Raw genomic sequence first — 14,001 nt, forward strand, 5'->3', positions numbered from 1 at the left:
AAGGCTGTTGTCCTTACGGTGAAGCAGAATTTGACGAGGCTGAATAACGTTTCCGGCGCCCTGTACGACCATGGCGACTTTGTTAGCAGTAGGGCAGTTGTATCGTTTGGGATCTACGCCCGACTTCGGGACACCTTGCAGCTTCAAAGTCATTGCGTTGCGGCGCTCAAGAATGTCCTTCGCGGACCGGAACACTTTGGCGTACGGATTGTTTGCCGATAAAAATTGAACAAGTTTCAATATTAACCCAGGCTCCATATTTGACCCTCTGCCCGTGTTCCCAGCACGCCCTTGCGCTTTCTCAATACAATATTGGGCTTCTCCAAGTCCTTTATCGCCTACAACGTAAATTTGCGCGAACCCAGGATCGGTCCCTTTTGCCGGTTCGATGCTAGAGATTTGGTGGGTCAAGGCGCCAGATATTTTGAATACATTGATCCCGAATGGCCCTTGAACCGAGGGATTGACGTTGGCGCCAAGTGAAGTGAAGGAGAGCGCGTTGTTGTACATTCGCAGGGAGCCTTGGTAATCTTTTGACTCTGCTCACAGCCAAAAGTCAGTATAAATTTGTGCAATATCGAGTGGAGGAACTTACTCTTATCAACGGATTGCAGGAGTTTCTGCATGAAGCTTGGATATTCACGAGCTGAGGGGTCCGTCGACGGCAAAGTGACCTTGTCCTTTTGACAACACATCGAGTACGAAGTTTCAGCTTTTGAGCGATCGGCAATGGTGCACTCGTCCTTGAAGTGTAGCGCCCCGCACTTGGTACATTCATGAGTGCATTGTCCGAGACTATGTGGGACGGAATAAGAAGAACAGTTGCGGAGGGACGCTTCATATGACGGATGAGTACTGTTCCGAACTTTCCCTTTGGTTTTGATCATTTGATGCTGTTGGTGTTTCGGTCTCTGCGGTTCAGAAAGTTCGCTGGCGATGGATTATGTAGTTTGGGTAGGAAATCTGGCTGAATATGCGTGCGTGTAGATATTTTAAGTGCTCCCAAAACTGGCAGTCGAACGAGTGGGGTTGAACTTGCAGGTTTTTTTGAAGCGAAGCGCGGTCTATTCCACATTGCAGGCCCGTGCCCGTGGCGACATAGAATGTGAGGGCCGGTTGAATCGAGTGTATTTAGGCCAACGCGTTTGTCGAAGGGTGCGATCAATTTCGCGTGCGATAAAATATTGAGTTGATGATTTGGGTCAGGTCCTCAAGGCCCGGGCTCGTCATGCAATATTACGCCCAATCAACCTATATCGGTAAGGATCGTCATGCACAATTCCGGTCCAGTGGTCCTGTTTGAGTAGGAGCTTCATGGTAAACTTAATATGCCGGGTATAGGGGGCAATTTTGATGATGAGATCACCTTAGCCCCCGTGGCACATTGCGCATTCTAAAATCGGGCAAGGCAAGAGTGGAGTTTGTGATTCAACTCGATACCGCTCAGTGTGGCAGCCTGAGGACCAACGAGGACCCGATTGACACCTTATTCGCGTGCATTGGCGTCATCTTAGGCTGAGCTTGTGTAGGTGCCCGAAGCACAATCCTCACGGCGCACCAGTGAGCTCTGGCATTACGCCAACACCTTCCGTAAGGTGTGGGGCCGACTCCGTCTGTTAAGCATTAGTGGGTGTTGATAATTAGCCACCAGGCGAATCGAATTCGATGGCAGGAAGCATTCAACCATTGAGTACTTGGGGGGACACCAGCATATCGCGCTCGAGTTGTACTCTAAAGCGTTTGGGGCCACGTACATGCAATGCTAAAGCGCTGTGCTATTTACAAAATCTATATACATGTTTGGTGAATTCAGTCAAAGGCCATGAGACTGGATGGCTCATTCCGCCGAAAACATTCGGAGGTATATTTACAAGGGGCCCCGTGATACAAGCTTTAATGATGCCAACCCGTCGGGATTTCGGGTAGGGTGGTAATGGCCGGCGGTCCCTGCGCCATTCAGAACTTTTTCATGCGTTTGGCAGCGTCTTGGAGAATTGATTTTCGGGGACGGCCTCGTTTTGGTCCCGCCGGCGGCGGACTGCTTGGCTCGACGTCTTGCTCAACATCGTGGTCCGGGTCATTGTTGAACAAGTCTTCTTCCTCATCGTCGGAAGGCGCCACGGCTTTCTCTTTACCCTTGGTGGAGGTGGTGATTGGGTCTTGACGGGTGGGAGTTAGGGGCTTTGCCGGCCGACGAGCGAGGGGGACAGCTCCATTCTTTGATGTGCCTGCTGATGGCGACCCGTCCGAGGCAGGGCCGCGGAGGACCGCCTTTGGGGAAAACTTTGTCCTGTATGAACGGAAAAATTGTGTCAGTTTGGGTGCACAGCTGTGTTGAGTTCAACGAACAATTTTTTTTTCGAGTCTCCTCCTACAGGCAAGGACAGGTTCGTCCCGGTAGGTTTGAATTTTCCAATTTGATGTCCGTTGGTTATGCTCACGTGAGACACCTGTCAGGTTGCAATGGTTAGGTTGTTGTGTAAGAGGTTGAAGAAAACCAGTGTGGTGGCATACCAAAACGACGGCCATGCTGTTCACCATATCAAAATCAACAAGACGGCCAATAATCTTGACCTCTCGTCCGACAACGTATAGACCGTGTGTTTTAATTAAATTTTTAGTGCCAAGGATGACATATTTCATGTCAAAGGTCTTCAGGCAACGGTTCTGATAGGAAGGCAGCAAATGGATATCAGAGTGCGGTAGTTGGTGAAGTTGAACGCAGGACAAATTGCTCACTTCGGAGTCCCAGTCAGAGTGAGATACTACAACTTCCAAGCTGGCACCCGTGTTTGGGACGTCCGAGACGACTTCTTGTCGCGAAGTAATCATGCCGAGGCTCGTGATGAAAGTCTTATTCGTGAAGCTCGGCTGATCCGGACCACTCGGACAGACTTGGGTCACAACCTCATGGTTGTAGGTGAGGGAGGGTGGTGATCCGTCATTAGTGGCAATCATCTTGCCGCTGATAGAATAGATGAACTCAGGCTCCAATATGTTAGTGAGAGCGGTATTTGTAATAAGCTTGACCTCAAAGTTTTCATCTTTATCTTTGTTGGTGCCTCCGCATTGAAAATAGCTCGGAGTTTTAACAAAACCGTACTGATTCGCGCGAACACTATCGAAGGTGGACTGCGCATGGAAATAAGTACAGGTCAGGTATGTGTCGGGAGTGGGGGGACATACCTCGGCCAGCGGTTCCAAATGACTTGAAAAGGTAACGGGGTGGTTGGGTGCCCGTGTGGAATTCATTGTGACTTGTTGAGCGGGGAGGTTTGTATGATGAGATCGATGGTTTAACCGCGTGGTCGATGGAGATGGTAGGGGAACAAGGCAGGCACAAACTGGAGAGGTAAGATGCTTGGTTAACAAGGGGCTGAGGGGGCAGTCATGTCGGGTCTTGCGTCAAAACAGCGGCGGATAGTCGATCACTGCGTGTGATGATTGGACAATTCCGAGTTCAAGTGCTGGGTTGAGGTGGAAGGTGTTAGCCCGGGATCAATGCGGATGTGGTCAATATTAAACTTTGGAACTAACAGATTTTGCCAAACGTTTGGGGCTTCAAGGCTTGGTGAGTTAGTAACAATAAGCAACGTGGTTGGTTTTGTGTGAGGTGGTTTGACGAGAAGGGTGTGTGAATAGTGGGGAAGGCTGACTTAGGGGCAATTTATAGTTGAAACAATGACGGGCAAGCAGTCCGGTGGATGCGCGCTTGCAAACGGGTATGTTGCTAATAACCAATCTGGCCGCTGGGGCCCAGCTGGTCCGGTTCGGCCGCGGCTTCAGGCTGGACGCATGGCAATACCAGTGTCTGGCTGCTGTGGCCCAGCTGGTCCGGTTGAGCGGCGGGTTTGGGCATTTTGGCGGGGCTTGTGGCTACGGGAGGCTTGCGTGTTGGTTTGGGGATAAGCCAGTTGATCTGAGTTGTTGGCATGGCGGCGGTTCAGGCGGGCAAATGTTAAGCGGGGCTGCCAAGGCGGTGTCGAGATGGCGGCTGGTGTACGCTGATACTTGATACTGGTGCTCGCTTGGGTCGGCCAGATACGTGGTGGTTTGGTGCACGATGCGGCGGCGAAATCGCGCGTGGACCCTGGTTTCAAGTTGAATGGGGAGCGTGACTTGACCGGTTACTAAGGGCGGCGTTGAACTTGCGCGTTGACCCTGGTGTCAAAGCAAATGCGGAGGTTGGCGGGCGCAGTTGGAAAGGGCCGTTAGGTGATGCGGAGTCTAGTGAGTAAGGGTATCTGGGCTGATGGCGTCTGGCCAGTTTACCATGGTTTCAGGCGTGGCAAGCCACGCCACGAGGAAGAGTTGGTCGGATGGCGAGGTAGCGAGGATGGGGTCGTCAGGGTTTAAGCATGATCTTCAGGTGTTGGCGGTCGGTAGATGATGCGACCTGGCTGGAAGGGCGGGTATAAAGCGAGGGTGGTTGCGTTAGTTGGTTAGGGCAGGTGATTCCCTCGCTGCATTTCCGGCAGGGGTCATGCTCAAACCCCTCCGCCGTTGCGTTTGCACGGTTTGAGGGGCGATATGTGGTGGCCCCCCTTTGCAATTGCCCACGCGGCGCGCTGGGGGTCATCCGCCCAGTACTTTAAGCCTCGCTAGTCGTGGATGGGTGCTGGGCATTTGTCCGGTTGGGGGATTGCGTGATATACTGGGAATGGGGGCCCTTTTTTCATTTGTTATTATTATTTGTAGGGGAAACCCTTGATCTTTGTTTTTGTGATTGGCTGTCTTTAGTAAACTTGGATTTAAAAGAGTTATATATATTTTCACCTATATGTGCACACATTCTTTTGTCGGGATTTTCTGAAGTGATTAAGAAACCCTGGATAATCTGGGGCTCCCCTGAACTTAGCCCAGACTTCCAACTCTCTTGTGAAAAAAATCATAAAATTTGCTAAAAGAAATTATGTGAGAATGCTTGCAGCCCAGATGCCTATCTGCCACCTGCAAGATCACAAGGTGGTTATGGAGATTGATCAGTTAGCAATTTTTCATCATTTGATGCAAAAATAAAACATCAAGGGGATAGCCAGTGAGTGAAGCTAGCTCAGTTCAGAAGAAAATCACCTTTTCTCTCAAAGTATGTGATGCTTATAGCATCAATCAATACAAAAGATATAAGTATCCACTATGTTAGTTTTTTTCCACAAGTCTATAAATATCTTGAGTGATAAAAACAGAAATAAGATTCATTGAATTTATGCACTTTCATCACAAAGGTATATCTACCAAGCCAAAAGTTTTGTTTTTCATATATGAAAACACATTTTGAGCGGTGAGGATGGCATAATGAGCACATGATCAATGAAAATATATGATTACATCAAGAACAATCTGGTTTCTGCCAAGAAATGGAGATTGCTTTGCAATGCAGTTGAACACAGGTTCTGGAGAAGATACAATTACTCAAATAGTCCAGTTGGGGTGGATATCAGGTTGATATGAAACCATGTCCAACATGAATTCATACAAGATTTAGCATCAATTCAGACACACTTCAGCATAAATTCAATCCAAAATTACGCATAAATTGGTGTCAAGTTCTGCAAGAGATCTTAAAGGGTTCCTAAAGAGAGGGGTGAAGGCACTTGCACGCAAGTGCTGAGCAAACATCTGTGGTGATTCTTCTGAGAGATAAAGGTGAAAAAAACATAAAAAAAGAAATCTAATTGTCAATTTTAATGGCATTATATGCCTTATCAACTAGATTACCTCAGAGCCAAGATCTAATACACATATTAGACTCAACTGAGTCACCTGAGAGAGAAACTCTTTTTAGAGTAACAAGATTACCTGATTGAGAGAAAAAACATTCACTCTACCAGGAAAATGAAATAGTCAGTTGATGACAAGTGACATCACACCAGCTCCAGCCAGCTACCCACCATCTCTCCAATATCTATCCACTATCTGCCCCAATCTCCTAACCATCTCCTCAACTTCCAAAATCTACCTAGGAGGTCCTGTTCAGTATGAATCCTCAGTTCTATCCAGCTACTCAGCTTTGGTACCCAGCTCATACTCAGATTTTTTGCTCAGCTCATACTCAGATTTTTCACGCAGCTCACTCTCAGAATTGGAATAAAGCCTTTTGACCAGTCCTTGCCCAGGTGATGCTCAGCTTTGTACTAGTCCTGGCGCAGCTGATGCTCAGCTTTGTACTAGTCCTGGTGCAGCTGATGCTCAGCTTTGTACCGGTCCTTGCTCAGCCTTTTCCTAGTCCTGTCCCAGCTGATGCTCAGCTTTGAACCAGTCCTGGGTAATGGACGACAAACGCTGGGACACTTCAAGCAACTGTGATGACAGCAGTAGAGCTGTGAGCAAAAGCAAACAGTGAGACAACACGAGCTCAGGTGGAGGCACACCTGCGAGCCACCAAGTGGAGAAGTGAAGATGAGTTGTTGATTTGAGAAAAAATGAGAGATTAATGAAAAACGACAAAGACACATATACCAACCTGTGATGACAGTTGTAGAGCTGTGAGCAAAAGCAAACAGTGAGACAACACAAGCTCAGGTGGAGGCAATCCCACAAAACCAGGGGAACTCTTGAAGGGGCTCGGGCTTGGGGTCTTGAACCCGGAGTTGATCGGGGAACCGTTCCCGGTGTCCAACACCTTCAAAAAAGTATCTGGAATCAGCCTGGCTGGGTTTTGTGACCGGATAAAAAGAAAGGAATTGACTCACGGAGTTGACTCAATCAACACCGGCCGGATCAACCACGAAGGGACAATTGCTGTCCAGACCTTGATCATTAGCGGGACTGCAATGTTTATTTGTGTTATGGCCTGGTGTTATACCACTCCGGGGGAGAGTTGATGCCCGCTATGATTGTGTAGTTGGGTGGTACCTTTTCTTCCTTCCCCGGGGTTTTTACAATTTGGGTGTTGGCAACGTACAGTGCCCGGAAGAAAGTTTTCATGACATTTCTTTTGAATAGGAGACTTACAACCCATGCCTCTTAAGTTCTGAGTTATTGGGAGGATGGACAGAAAGGTTTCAAAAGAATGAATATAAGTAATGTTTTTGGAAAAAATAAGTGCATAATAGCTGAAAATATTCTTTCATGAAATGATAATTTTGGAAAATCTTTAATACTGTTCCAAAAAAAAAAAAGAAAAATCAGAATCAGTAAACTGACATCCAACATGAATGATAATAAATGAAAAAAATGAGTACCAAAATAAATTTCAAATTTTGAGTGGCAGTGAAAGCACATCAAAAATTCCAAATTTGCACTGCAGGTAACAAAAAAACAGTATTTGATGTGTTTTCACTGCCACCCAAAATTTGAAATTTATTTTGGTACTCATTTTTTTCATTTATTATCATTCATGTTGGATGTCAGTTTACTGATTCTGATTTTTCTTTTTTTTTTTGGAACAGTATTAAAGATTTTCCAAAATTATCATTTCATGAAAGAATATTTTCAGCTATTATGCACTTATTTTTTCCAAAAACATTACTTATATTCATTCTTTTGAAACCTTTCTGTCCATCCTCCCAATAACTCAGAACTTAAGAGGCATGGGTTGTAAGTCTCCTATTCAAAAGAAATGTCATGAAAACTTTCTTCCGGGCACTGTACACGGCGGGCTTGGGCATTGGCAGCCTGTTCAAACTTGTCTAGGCGGGCCTAGGCCCACCTCATCTATGAGGGGCTGATCCTATGACGACCTGACATAATAAAGAAAGAATGGGGTTTTTTTAGTACGAATGAATCTTGAAGTTATTGTTTGGATGAGAGTGCTGGTGAGGAGGATGGGAAAGGGCTGGGAAGAGGCCTCTCTTATAGACTCCCAGCCCCCTGCAAAAGGAACCACTCACATACACCAGGGGGGAATGTGTTGCACTCTCTAGAGAGTGCCAAGCCGTAATTTTGTATGCAATGGGGTCTGATGTGAGTCAAATGTCAACTTCAACTCTTTTTCACTTTCTTCCAAATACAAGGGTAACTGTAGGTCAAGTTATTTAGGAATGATCTGTAACTCAATTTCAACACATGAACATCTCTTGGCTGAATTTTTGTGTTAGGTTCATCATGACAACAACTGTGGAATTGAGCTTCAATGCACACAAGTGTTTCCAAAAATGTACCTATCTGTATTCTAAAATACATCCTTATCCAAGTGATGGGGAATAATTTCCACTGCAGATCTTTTCAGTCAAAAAACACATAACATCATACTATGCAACATAATTTTGAAATATTGCAACTTCAGAGGATCAGCCAACTGGCTGATCCTTGCAGCACATTTCTTCCATGCAGATTCCCTATATTAAACTGGAAATAAAGTGGTTTGCCATCAACTTTCTATTCTTCAAGTATCAATCAGTGTCAGAGAAAGGAAAACCTGTGTAACGTGCAATTTTCCTCCCATAAATATGAGTGCAATTTTCCTCCCATAAATATGAAATGTGAAAATACTGGAGTCAATTTTCCCTACCATTTTTTCCAAGGGATGAACCAGAAAACAATGTTGAATTGTGAATTTTGAAGAGTTGTCAATTCGGGAATATACACCTTGCCTAGTACATGACTACACACTGTACAATTTTTTTAAATTGAAATACAATTGACTGAAAAATGCACAGTCTAGAGGCCTAAATAAAGCTTCTCGAGGGAAACACGGTAGATTGTTGGATATTCACAAGAGCATCAATATTCCCTTGCTCCTGGAGCCAGCTGGAGAAATAATTCAAAATCTGGTCTGAGAACTCCAAGGTGAGTGGTGAATTATTGAATGCCCACACAAATCCCAATGTTGGTAACACATTTTTTCTTCTAAATTTATCATCTTTAGATGTTATACCCAGCCATTTTACGTGAATCTCCTCCCTACCTTTGTTTTGATTTGCATGGTTCAAAAAAATGTCTCTGATTGCTCTCATCACATGGTACTTATGTAGCACCATCTGTTAGTTAATACTTCTGCACTGCAGACCTGCTTTATCCAGAACACTCAAAATAAGTGCCCTCTGGAAAGCAGGATTTGCCCAAATATGTGAGGAAAATAAGTAAAACAACTTGTGTCTGGTGGTTTGAAGGTTGGTACAAGTGAACTATGGGCATGGGGGTAAACTTGAATTGGCTCAGCATCCCCCTTTTTTACCGGGGAGGGGTTTTTTATTTTGTAATTTCCACCCTCATTTTTGGGCAAACATCAGGGTGGACATTGGGCAGAATTTTACCCATGTACCCAAAATTAATGACCAGTGTGTGTTTTTCATCGCTCTGGGAGAGTCCCAGCTCAATGTCCACCACATGCTGGCCATCCAACTGGGCTTTTCCAAGTTTGGTGAACAGTATTTACTGCCTGCCAAGCTCAGAAAGGCCTGCGCAATGTCCAGCATGTGCTGGTCATCACGTTGTTGCTTGACTTGGGGAACCCTGTAATTTGTCCACCGCAACGTTCGGCCGAACATTGTGGTGGACAAGTGCAGTGGACATCATTCCGCTGCCTCCCCGAGCTCAAATCCGATGACCAGCACCTACTGGCCATCAAATGGGTGAATTCCGAGCCCAATGACCAGCAGATACTGGCCATAGAGCCAGCCTTACCACGCTAGGTAGGCAATATATAGTGGCCACCCAGCTCAAAAAAGCGCAGCTGGATGGTCAGTATTCACTGGCAGTTGAGCCAGGAATTCCCCAGCACGATGTACAGTAATTGATGTTTCATTAATCTGGGAAAGGCACTCATAAATGAACAACATGTGCTATTCATTAAGCTGCGCTTTTAACAGCACATCTGTGATTAAGTGGAGGATATCTTCACTCAATGACCGGTATAAAACAGTAATTGAGAATAGAATCCCTCCTATGAATGGAAATACAAACTGATCATTGAGTGGAGGATGTCTCCACTCAATAGCAAGTATACATGGTCAAAAATTGTAGGATTTCTACACTCCATGGCTCATACAGAGGATCATGGAGTGGAGTATTTCTCCACTTGATGTCTTTCCAAACCAGTAATGGAGTGGAGGTATTCTCCACTTTATGGCCATAAAAAATGGTAATCAAGTGGAGGGTGGCTCCACTTGATGGCTAGTACACACCGGTCAGTGGAGACTACCTGTGTGTACCAGAATATGAGTGGATAAACCCATTAGTTGAGTTTAACTCACCAGAGAAGACAAGATGGGATAAAGATCAGACCAGCATGAGTTGAGTATGAACATATGAACAACTCTCAACTCATACCTGGCAGAATTCTAGAAAGAAATTACAGTCTGTCACTCTCTAGAGAGTGCAACACATTCCTCCCTGGTGATACTTGAACGATCCAACATGAGAAACCAGCATTCTTCCCCAAGTGGGACCCATTGTCAATGACATTGTACAAGGGACGACCTCAAATCGGGCCGAAACGGATTATGGGGCCAGCACAAGGTAGCAAGCTCAAACAATAGCGCTGGTGGCGGCGAGGCGAGATCTGACAGCTGCAGGCCTACATTGGAACAGGTGGCCATGTAACTCGTCAGTAGTACGGCACTCAAAGCCGGCCAATCATTTGCCCTCCACAAGTAGAGGGGGAAGTACTTACCAGGCATCACAAATGAGTTGGAACCCGACCAACGGCTGGAGAAACCAGCCAGTAGCTGATATGGCAGCGGCAGGCAAGAGTTGGTGGCGTACTCAGGCTGCAGATCGAGTTATGTGATTCAAGATTGGTCCAACCAATGGACGTCCTGGATGACCCGTGGTGTAAATCTTTGGTGTGCATTTAGCCTGCCTCATTTACATTCAAAGCAACCATTGGACACTGTCAATGGATGGTTTTTTTCTCTGTAACGGAAAGTTGGTTTGAAAATTGGAGTGGCCTCCCTGGTGGGAGGGTGCTCGCACCCCGCAAGCACGGGAGGGACTTGTGTTAAGTTTGCCATTGGACACTCCTGAACAAAAGAGTCCAGACTCCAAGTGATGCTTTTGCACCGTAGTGTCCATCAGATTGAGCTTAACTAAGCCTCTCCGAGGAGGCGCGAAGCGTCTCCAAAGGAGAGGCTTAGGACTAATGTCCCATATTTGGCCTGAGGCTGACGGGTTTTTTCAACAAAAATGTGTGATTTTGTGTTTACAACTCTCCTACAACTTGGTATCACCTCATAATCCAAATCCCAGTTGGCCATGTCTAGCCCTTGATCTCAGCTGTCTTGTACATGTTTTTTCAAGGAAATTCATCAAGAACTGGCCGCTCAGCAGCCATTCTTGTAAGTGCATTTTCTGAGCAATGTGACAGACCCGCTGGGCCATTTGCAGGCCAAGTTTAGACACTTTCTCACGGTTTCAGCCTTGCAAGGCCTTGCAAGCCGCGCTTTTACAACATTGTTTTTTCAAGGGATGGGGGTAGGTATTGTGTTAAACACATCAGAATATGGAGAAAGAAAAACTGATTCTAATGGTGCCAGAGGCTGTGAAGAAATTCAATGGGTATACGGTGATATGGGGGTTAGAAGGAATTTTTAGATGTTTGGCTGGGCAGCCTCAGGCCAAATATTGGACATTGGGCACAAGTCCCTCCCACTTGCAGGAAGGACTTGTGCCTAATGTCTAACATTTGGCTTGAGGCTGCCCAGCCAAATGTTGAAAAAGTCCTTCTAACCCCCATATCACCGCATACCCCTCTGATTTTTTCACAGCCTCCGGTACCATTAGAATCAGATTTTGCTTCTACATAATCTCATGTGTCCAAAGCAACACCTACCACCTCCCGCTGAAAAAAAAATGATGTAGAAATTCCACCTGGGAGCCTATCTGGCCTGATCTAAACCGGATAGCCAGTCCGGCCTAAACACATGAAATTAAGGTTTGTCATCATATGTCAAACCCTGTGGGACTCCTTGCTTATGCAATTGAGAGACCTGCCCATATTAATCCAATACTGGAAAAAAACTGTGAGAGCGTGTCCTACCTCAACCTTTGGATAATCCAATGGCTTCTTCGCATTGCTCAGGAATAGCCCTCACCAGAATGGCCACTGAGCGGCAAGTTTTTGATGGTTCTACTTGAAAACATATGTACAGGACAGCTCAGATTGAGAGCTATAACCTGGCATATGGGGCTTTGAATTTCAAGTTGAGAGGGAGAGGGAATAGAGATGTAAATAGGGGGGTTCACGTAAGGCTGATTTCACAAATCAGCCACCAAAACCAGCAGATGCAGCTTTTGAAAATCCTGAGAAAGCAAAAAGGTTTGGCTGGGCAGCTCCCCTTTGGAAGCAATCTGCAAGGCATAAACCTTACTCACAGGTGCATGAGCAGACAAAATCAGCATTGCTTTTTTTGCAACGTGAACCCCCCTAATATAAAATATGTGATTTTCTGCGCAAAACCCTGTCAGCCTCAGGCAAAGAATTTACTCACAGGTGCATGAGCAGACAAAATCAGCATTGCTTTTTTTGCAACGTGAACCCCCCCAATATAAAATATGTGATTTTCTGCGCAAAACCCTGTCAGCCTCAGGCAAAGAATGTGACTTAAGTCCTAAGCCTCTCCTTTGGAGACGCTTCGCGCCTCCTTGGAGAGGCTTAGTTAAGCTCGCACAGGGAGGGACTTGTGTTCAGTTCGCCATCGGATGCTCCGAGGATGGGGCGGAAGCCTGCCCCGTGGTGTTAGAGTAAAGCAGGGGTACCCGTACCCCCGGGTCTCAGGCGCGGGCATTCCGCTGAATGGCTTGGCATTGCTCGACTTTTGCCACTGGTGATCACTCTCATTACTCAACATTCCTTCCCAAATCGACTGACCAGAACTCACTTGAAAGAATATCAAGCAGCTCCGGACAGTCACTTTTCCTTCAAGATGGATAAATTCGTCATTCGGAAAGACAAGCCCACTGATCGTCGTTCTCCACGGCCGCGTCCTAGGAGCACTTACTCGAAACCGACCAGCGTCTCATCAGTGAAATCATCCCGTGGTGTCCCTCAAGCCCCATTTCTCTCGAGTGCAACCAGTCGGGCCAATCGAATCATTGACTCAACCCTTGCCGAGCCTTCGAATCCCGTAACACATAATGACTCCTACCGCCGTGCTCAGCATGTCGTCAGCGCCGCTACTGGCCATCAACAGAGTAACGGCCGTAGCGCTTCTTCCTCATCACACTATAATGCAACCAGACTTTCCAAACTTCGCGCTCAAGCCAAACCGGCTGAAACAAATATCCTCAAGCAAGTCGTAGTCTGTAAGCTCTTGTGATGTATCGCCACAGTTATCATGAGCAATGTTTTTGTTGGATATTTCTCACTGTTTTTCTTGTCCACAGATATCAATGGATACACCGGTACTGAAGTTACAAACCAAGCATTGATTGGGATGATCCAATCAGCGGGAGGAGAGACACGACCAGTACTGAGTGCGGCCTGTACACATATCGTGACGGCGATGCCTCTGAGTGCGAAGAAAGCTCAACAAGAGATTGAGCGACGGAAAGCCGGGCCACGCATCGTCCAGCCGCAATGGGTACTAGACTCAATTCGTTTGGAAAAACGTCAGCCTGAGTGGAAGTATCCTGTTCAACAATCACATGTACGCGTCCACCCTACTTTTCTACTCTCTTCGTCTCCCTCTCAGTACTTTTCTTAATCACTCAATTCTTTCGCTGCTTTTACTTTCTAGACCCAGAATCGAATATCTTCAATCTTCGAGAAAGCTCCGCCGTAAAAGGCAGCACTGAGCTAGCTTGATTTTCTTGTAACTCAACTGTACAGATACAATCCCTTAAAAATCTAAATTGTACTAGTAGAGATTATCTGTAAGTTTTATGAGTAATATAACATACTTGTCAAGCACTCTGACAATGCCGCCTGAAATGGGGGCAACAGTTTGAAGTTTTAAAGTGGAGAATCATCTCAGTTGTGCTTCACATCAGCATCATATGTCCGCATAACAAACAAAAGAACTTGATGTTTTGTACACTGACACAAGACACCCTATCAAGTTGAGATATGGGTTAGTGAGGACTTTGACGATGCCCTTATACGGTCTTGTGCCTCAACGG

General features: G+C 46.0%; 3 protein-coding genes across 3 annotated transcripts; 1 reads left to right on the top strand and 2 right to left on the bottom strand.

The window, feature by feature from the left end:
* Window positions 1-1,956: 1,956 nt before the first annotated feature.
* PtA15_17A346 (uncharacterized protein) lies at window positions 1,957-3,252 on the bottom strand (the record flags this gene model as incomplete). Its single annotated transcript, XM_053164453.1, has 2 exons — window positions 1,957-2,271; window positions 3,187-3,252. The coding sequence occupies 2 exons, from the start codon at window positions 3,250-3,252 to the stop codon at window positions 1,957-1,959; spliced, it is 381 nt and encodes a 126-aa protein (XP_053028419.1).
* A 478-nt stretch (window positions 3,253-3,730) lies between these two features.
* Window positions 3,731-3,934, bottom strand: PtA15_17A347 (uncharacterized protein; the record flags this gene model as incomplete). Its single annotated transcript, XM_053164454.1, has 1 exon — window positions 3,731-3,934. One exon carries the CDS (start codon window positions 3,932-3,934, stop codon window positions 3,731-3,733), a length of 204 nt encoding a protein of 67 aa, XP_053028420.1.
* An 8,872-nt stretch (window positions 3,935-12,806) lies between these two features.
* On the top strand, window positions 12,807-13,664 carry PtA15_17A348 (uncharacterized protein; the record flags this gene model as incomplete). Its single annotated transcript, XM_053164455.1, has 3 exons — window positions 12,807-13,185; window positions 13,267-13,529; window positions 13,620-13,664. The coding sequence occupies 3 exons, from the start codon at window positions 12,807-12,809 to the stop codon at window positions 13,662-13,664; spliced, it is 687 nt and encodes a 228-aa protein (XP_053028421.1).
* Between the last annotated feature and the right edge of the window lie 337 nt (window positions 13,665-14,001).

The sequence above is a fragment of the Puccinia triticina genome, chromosome 17A, assembly GCF_026914185.1.
Source record: "Puccinia triticina chromosome 17A, complete sequence".
Lineage (NCBI taxonomy): Eukaryota > Fungi > Basidiomycota > Pucciniomycetes > Pucciniales > Pucciniaceae > Puccinia > Puccinia triticina.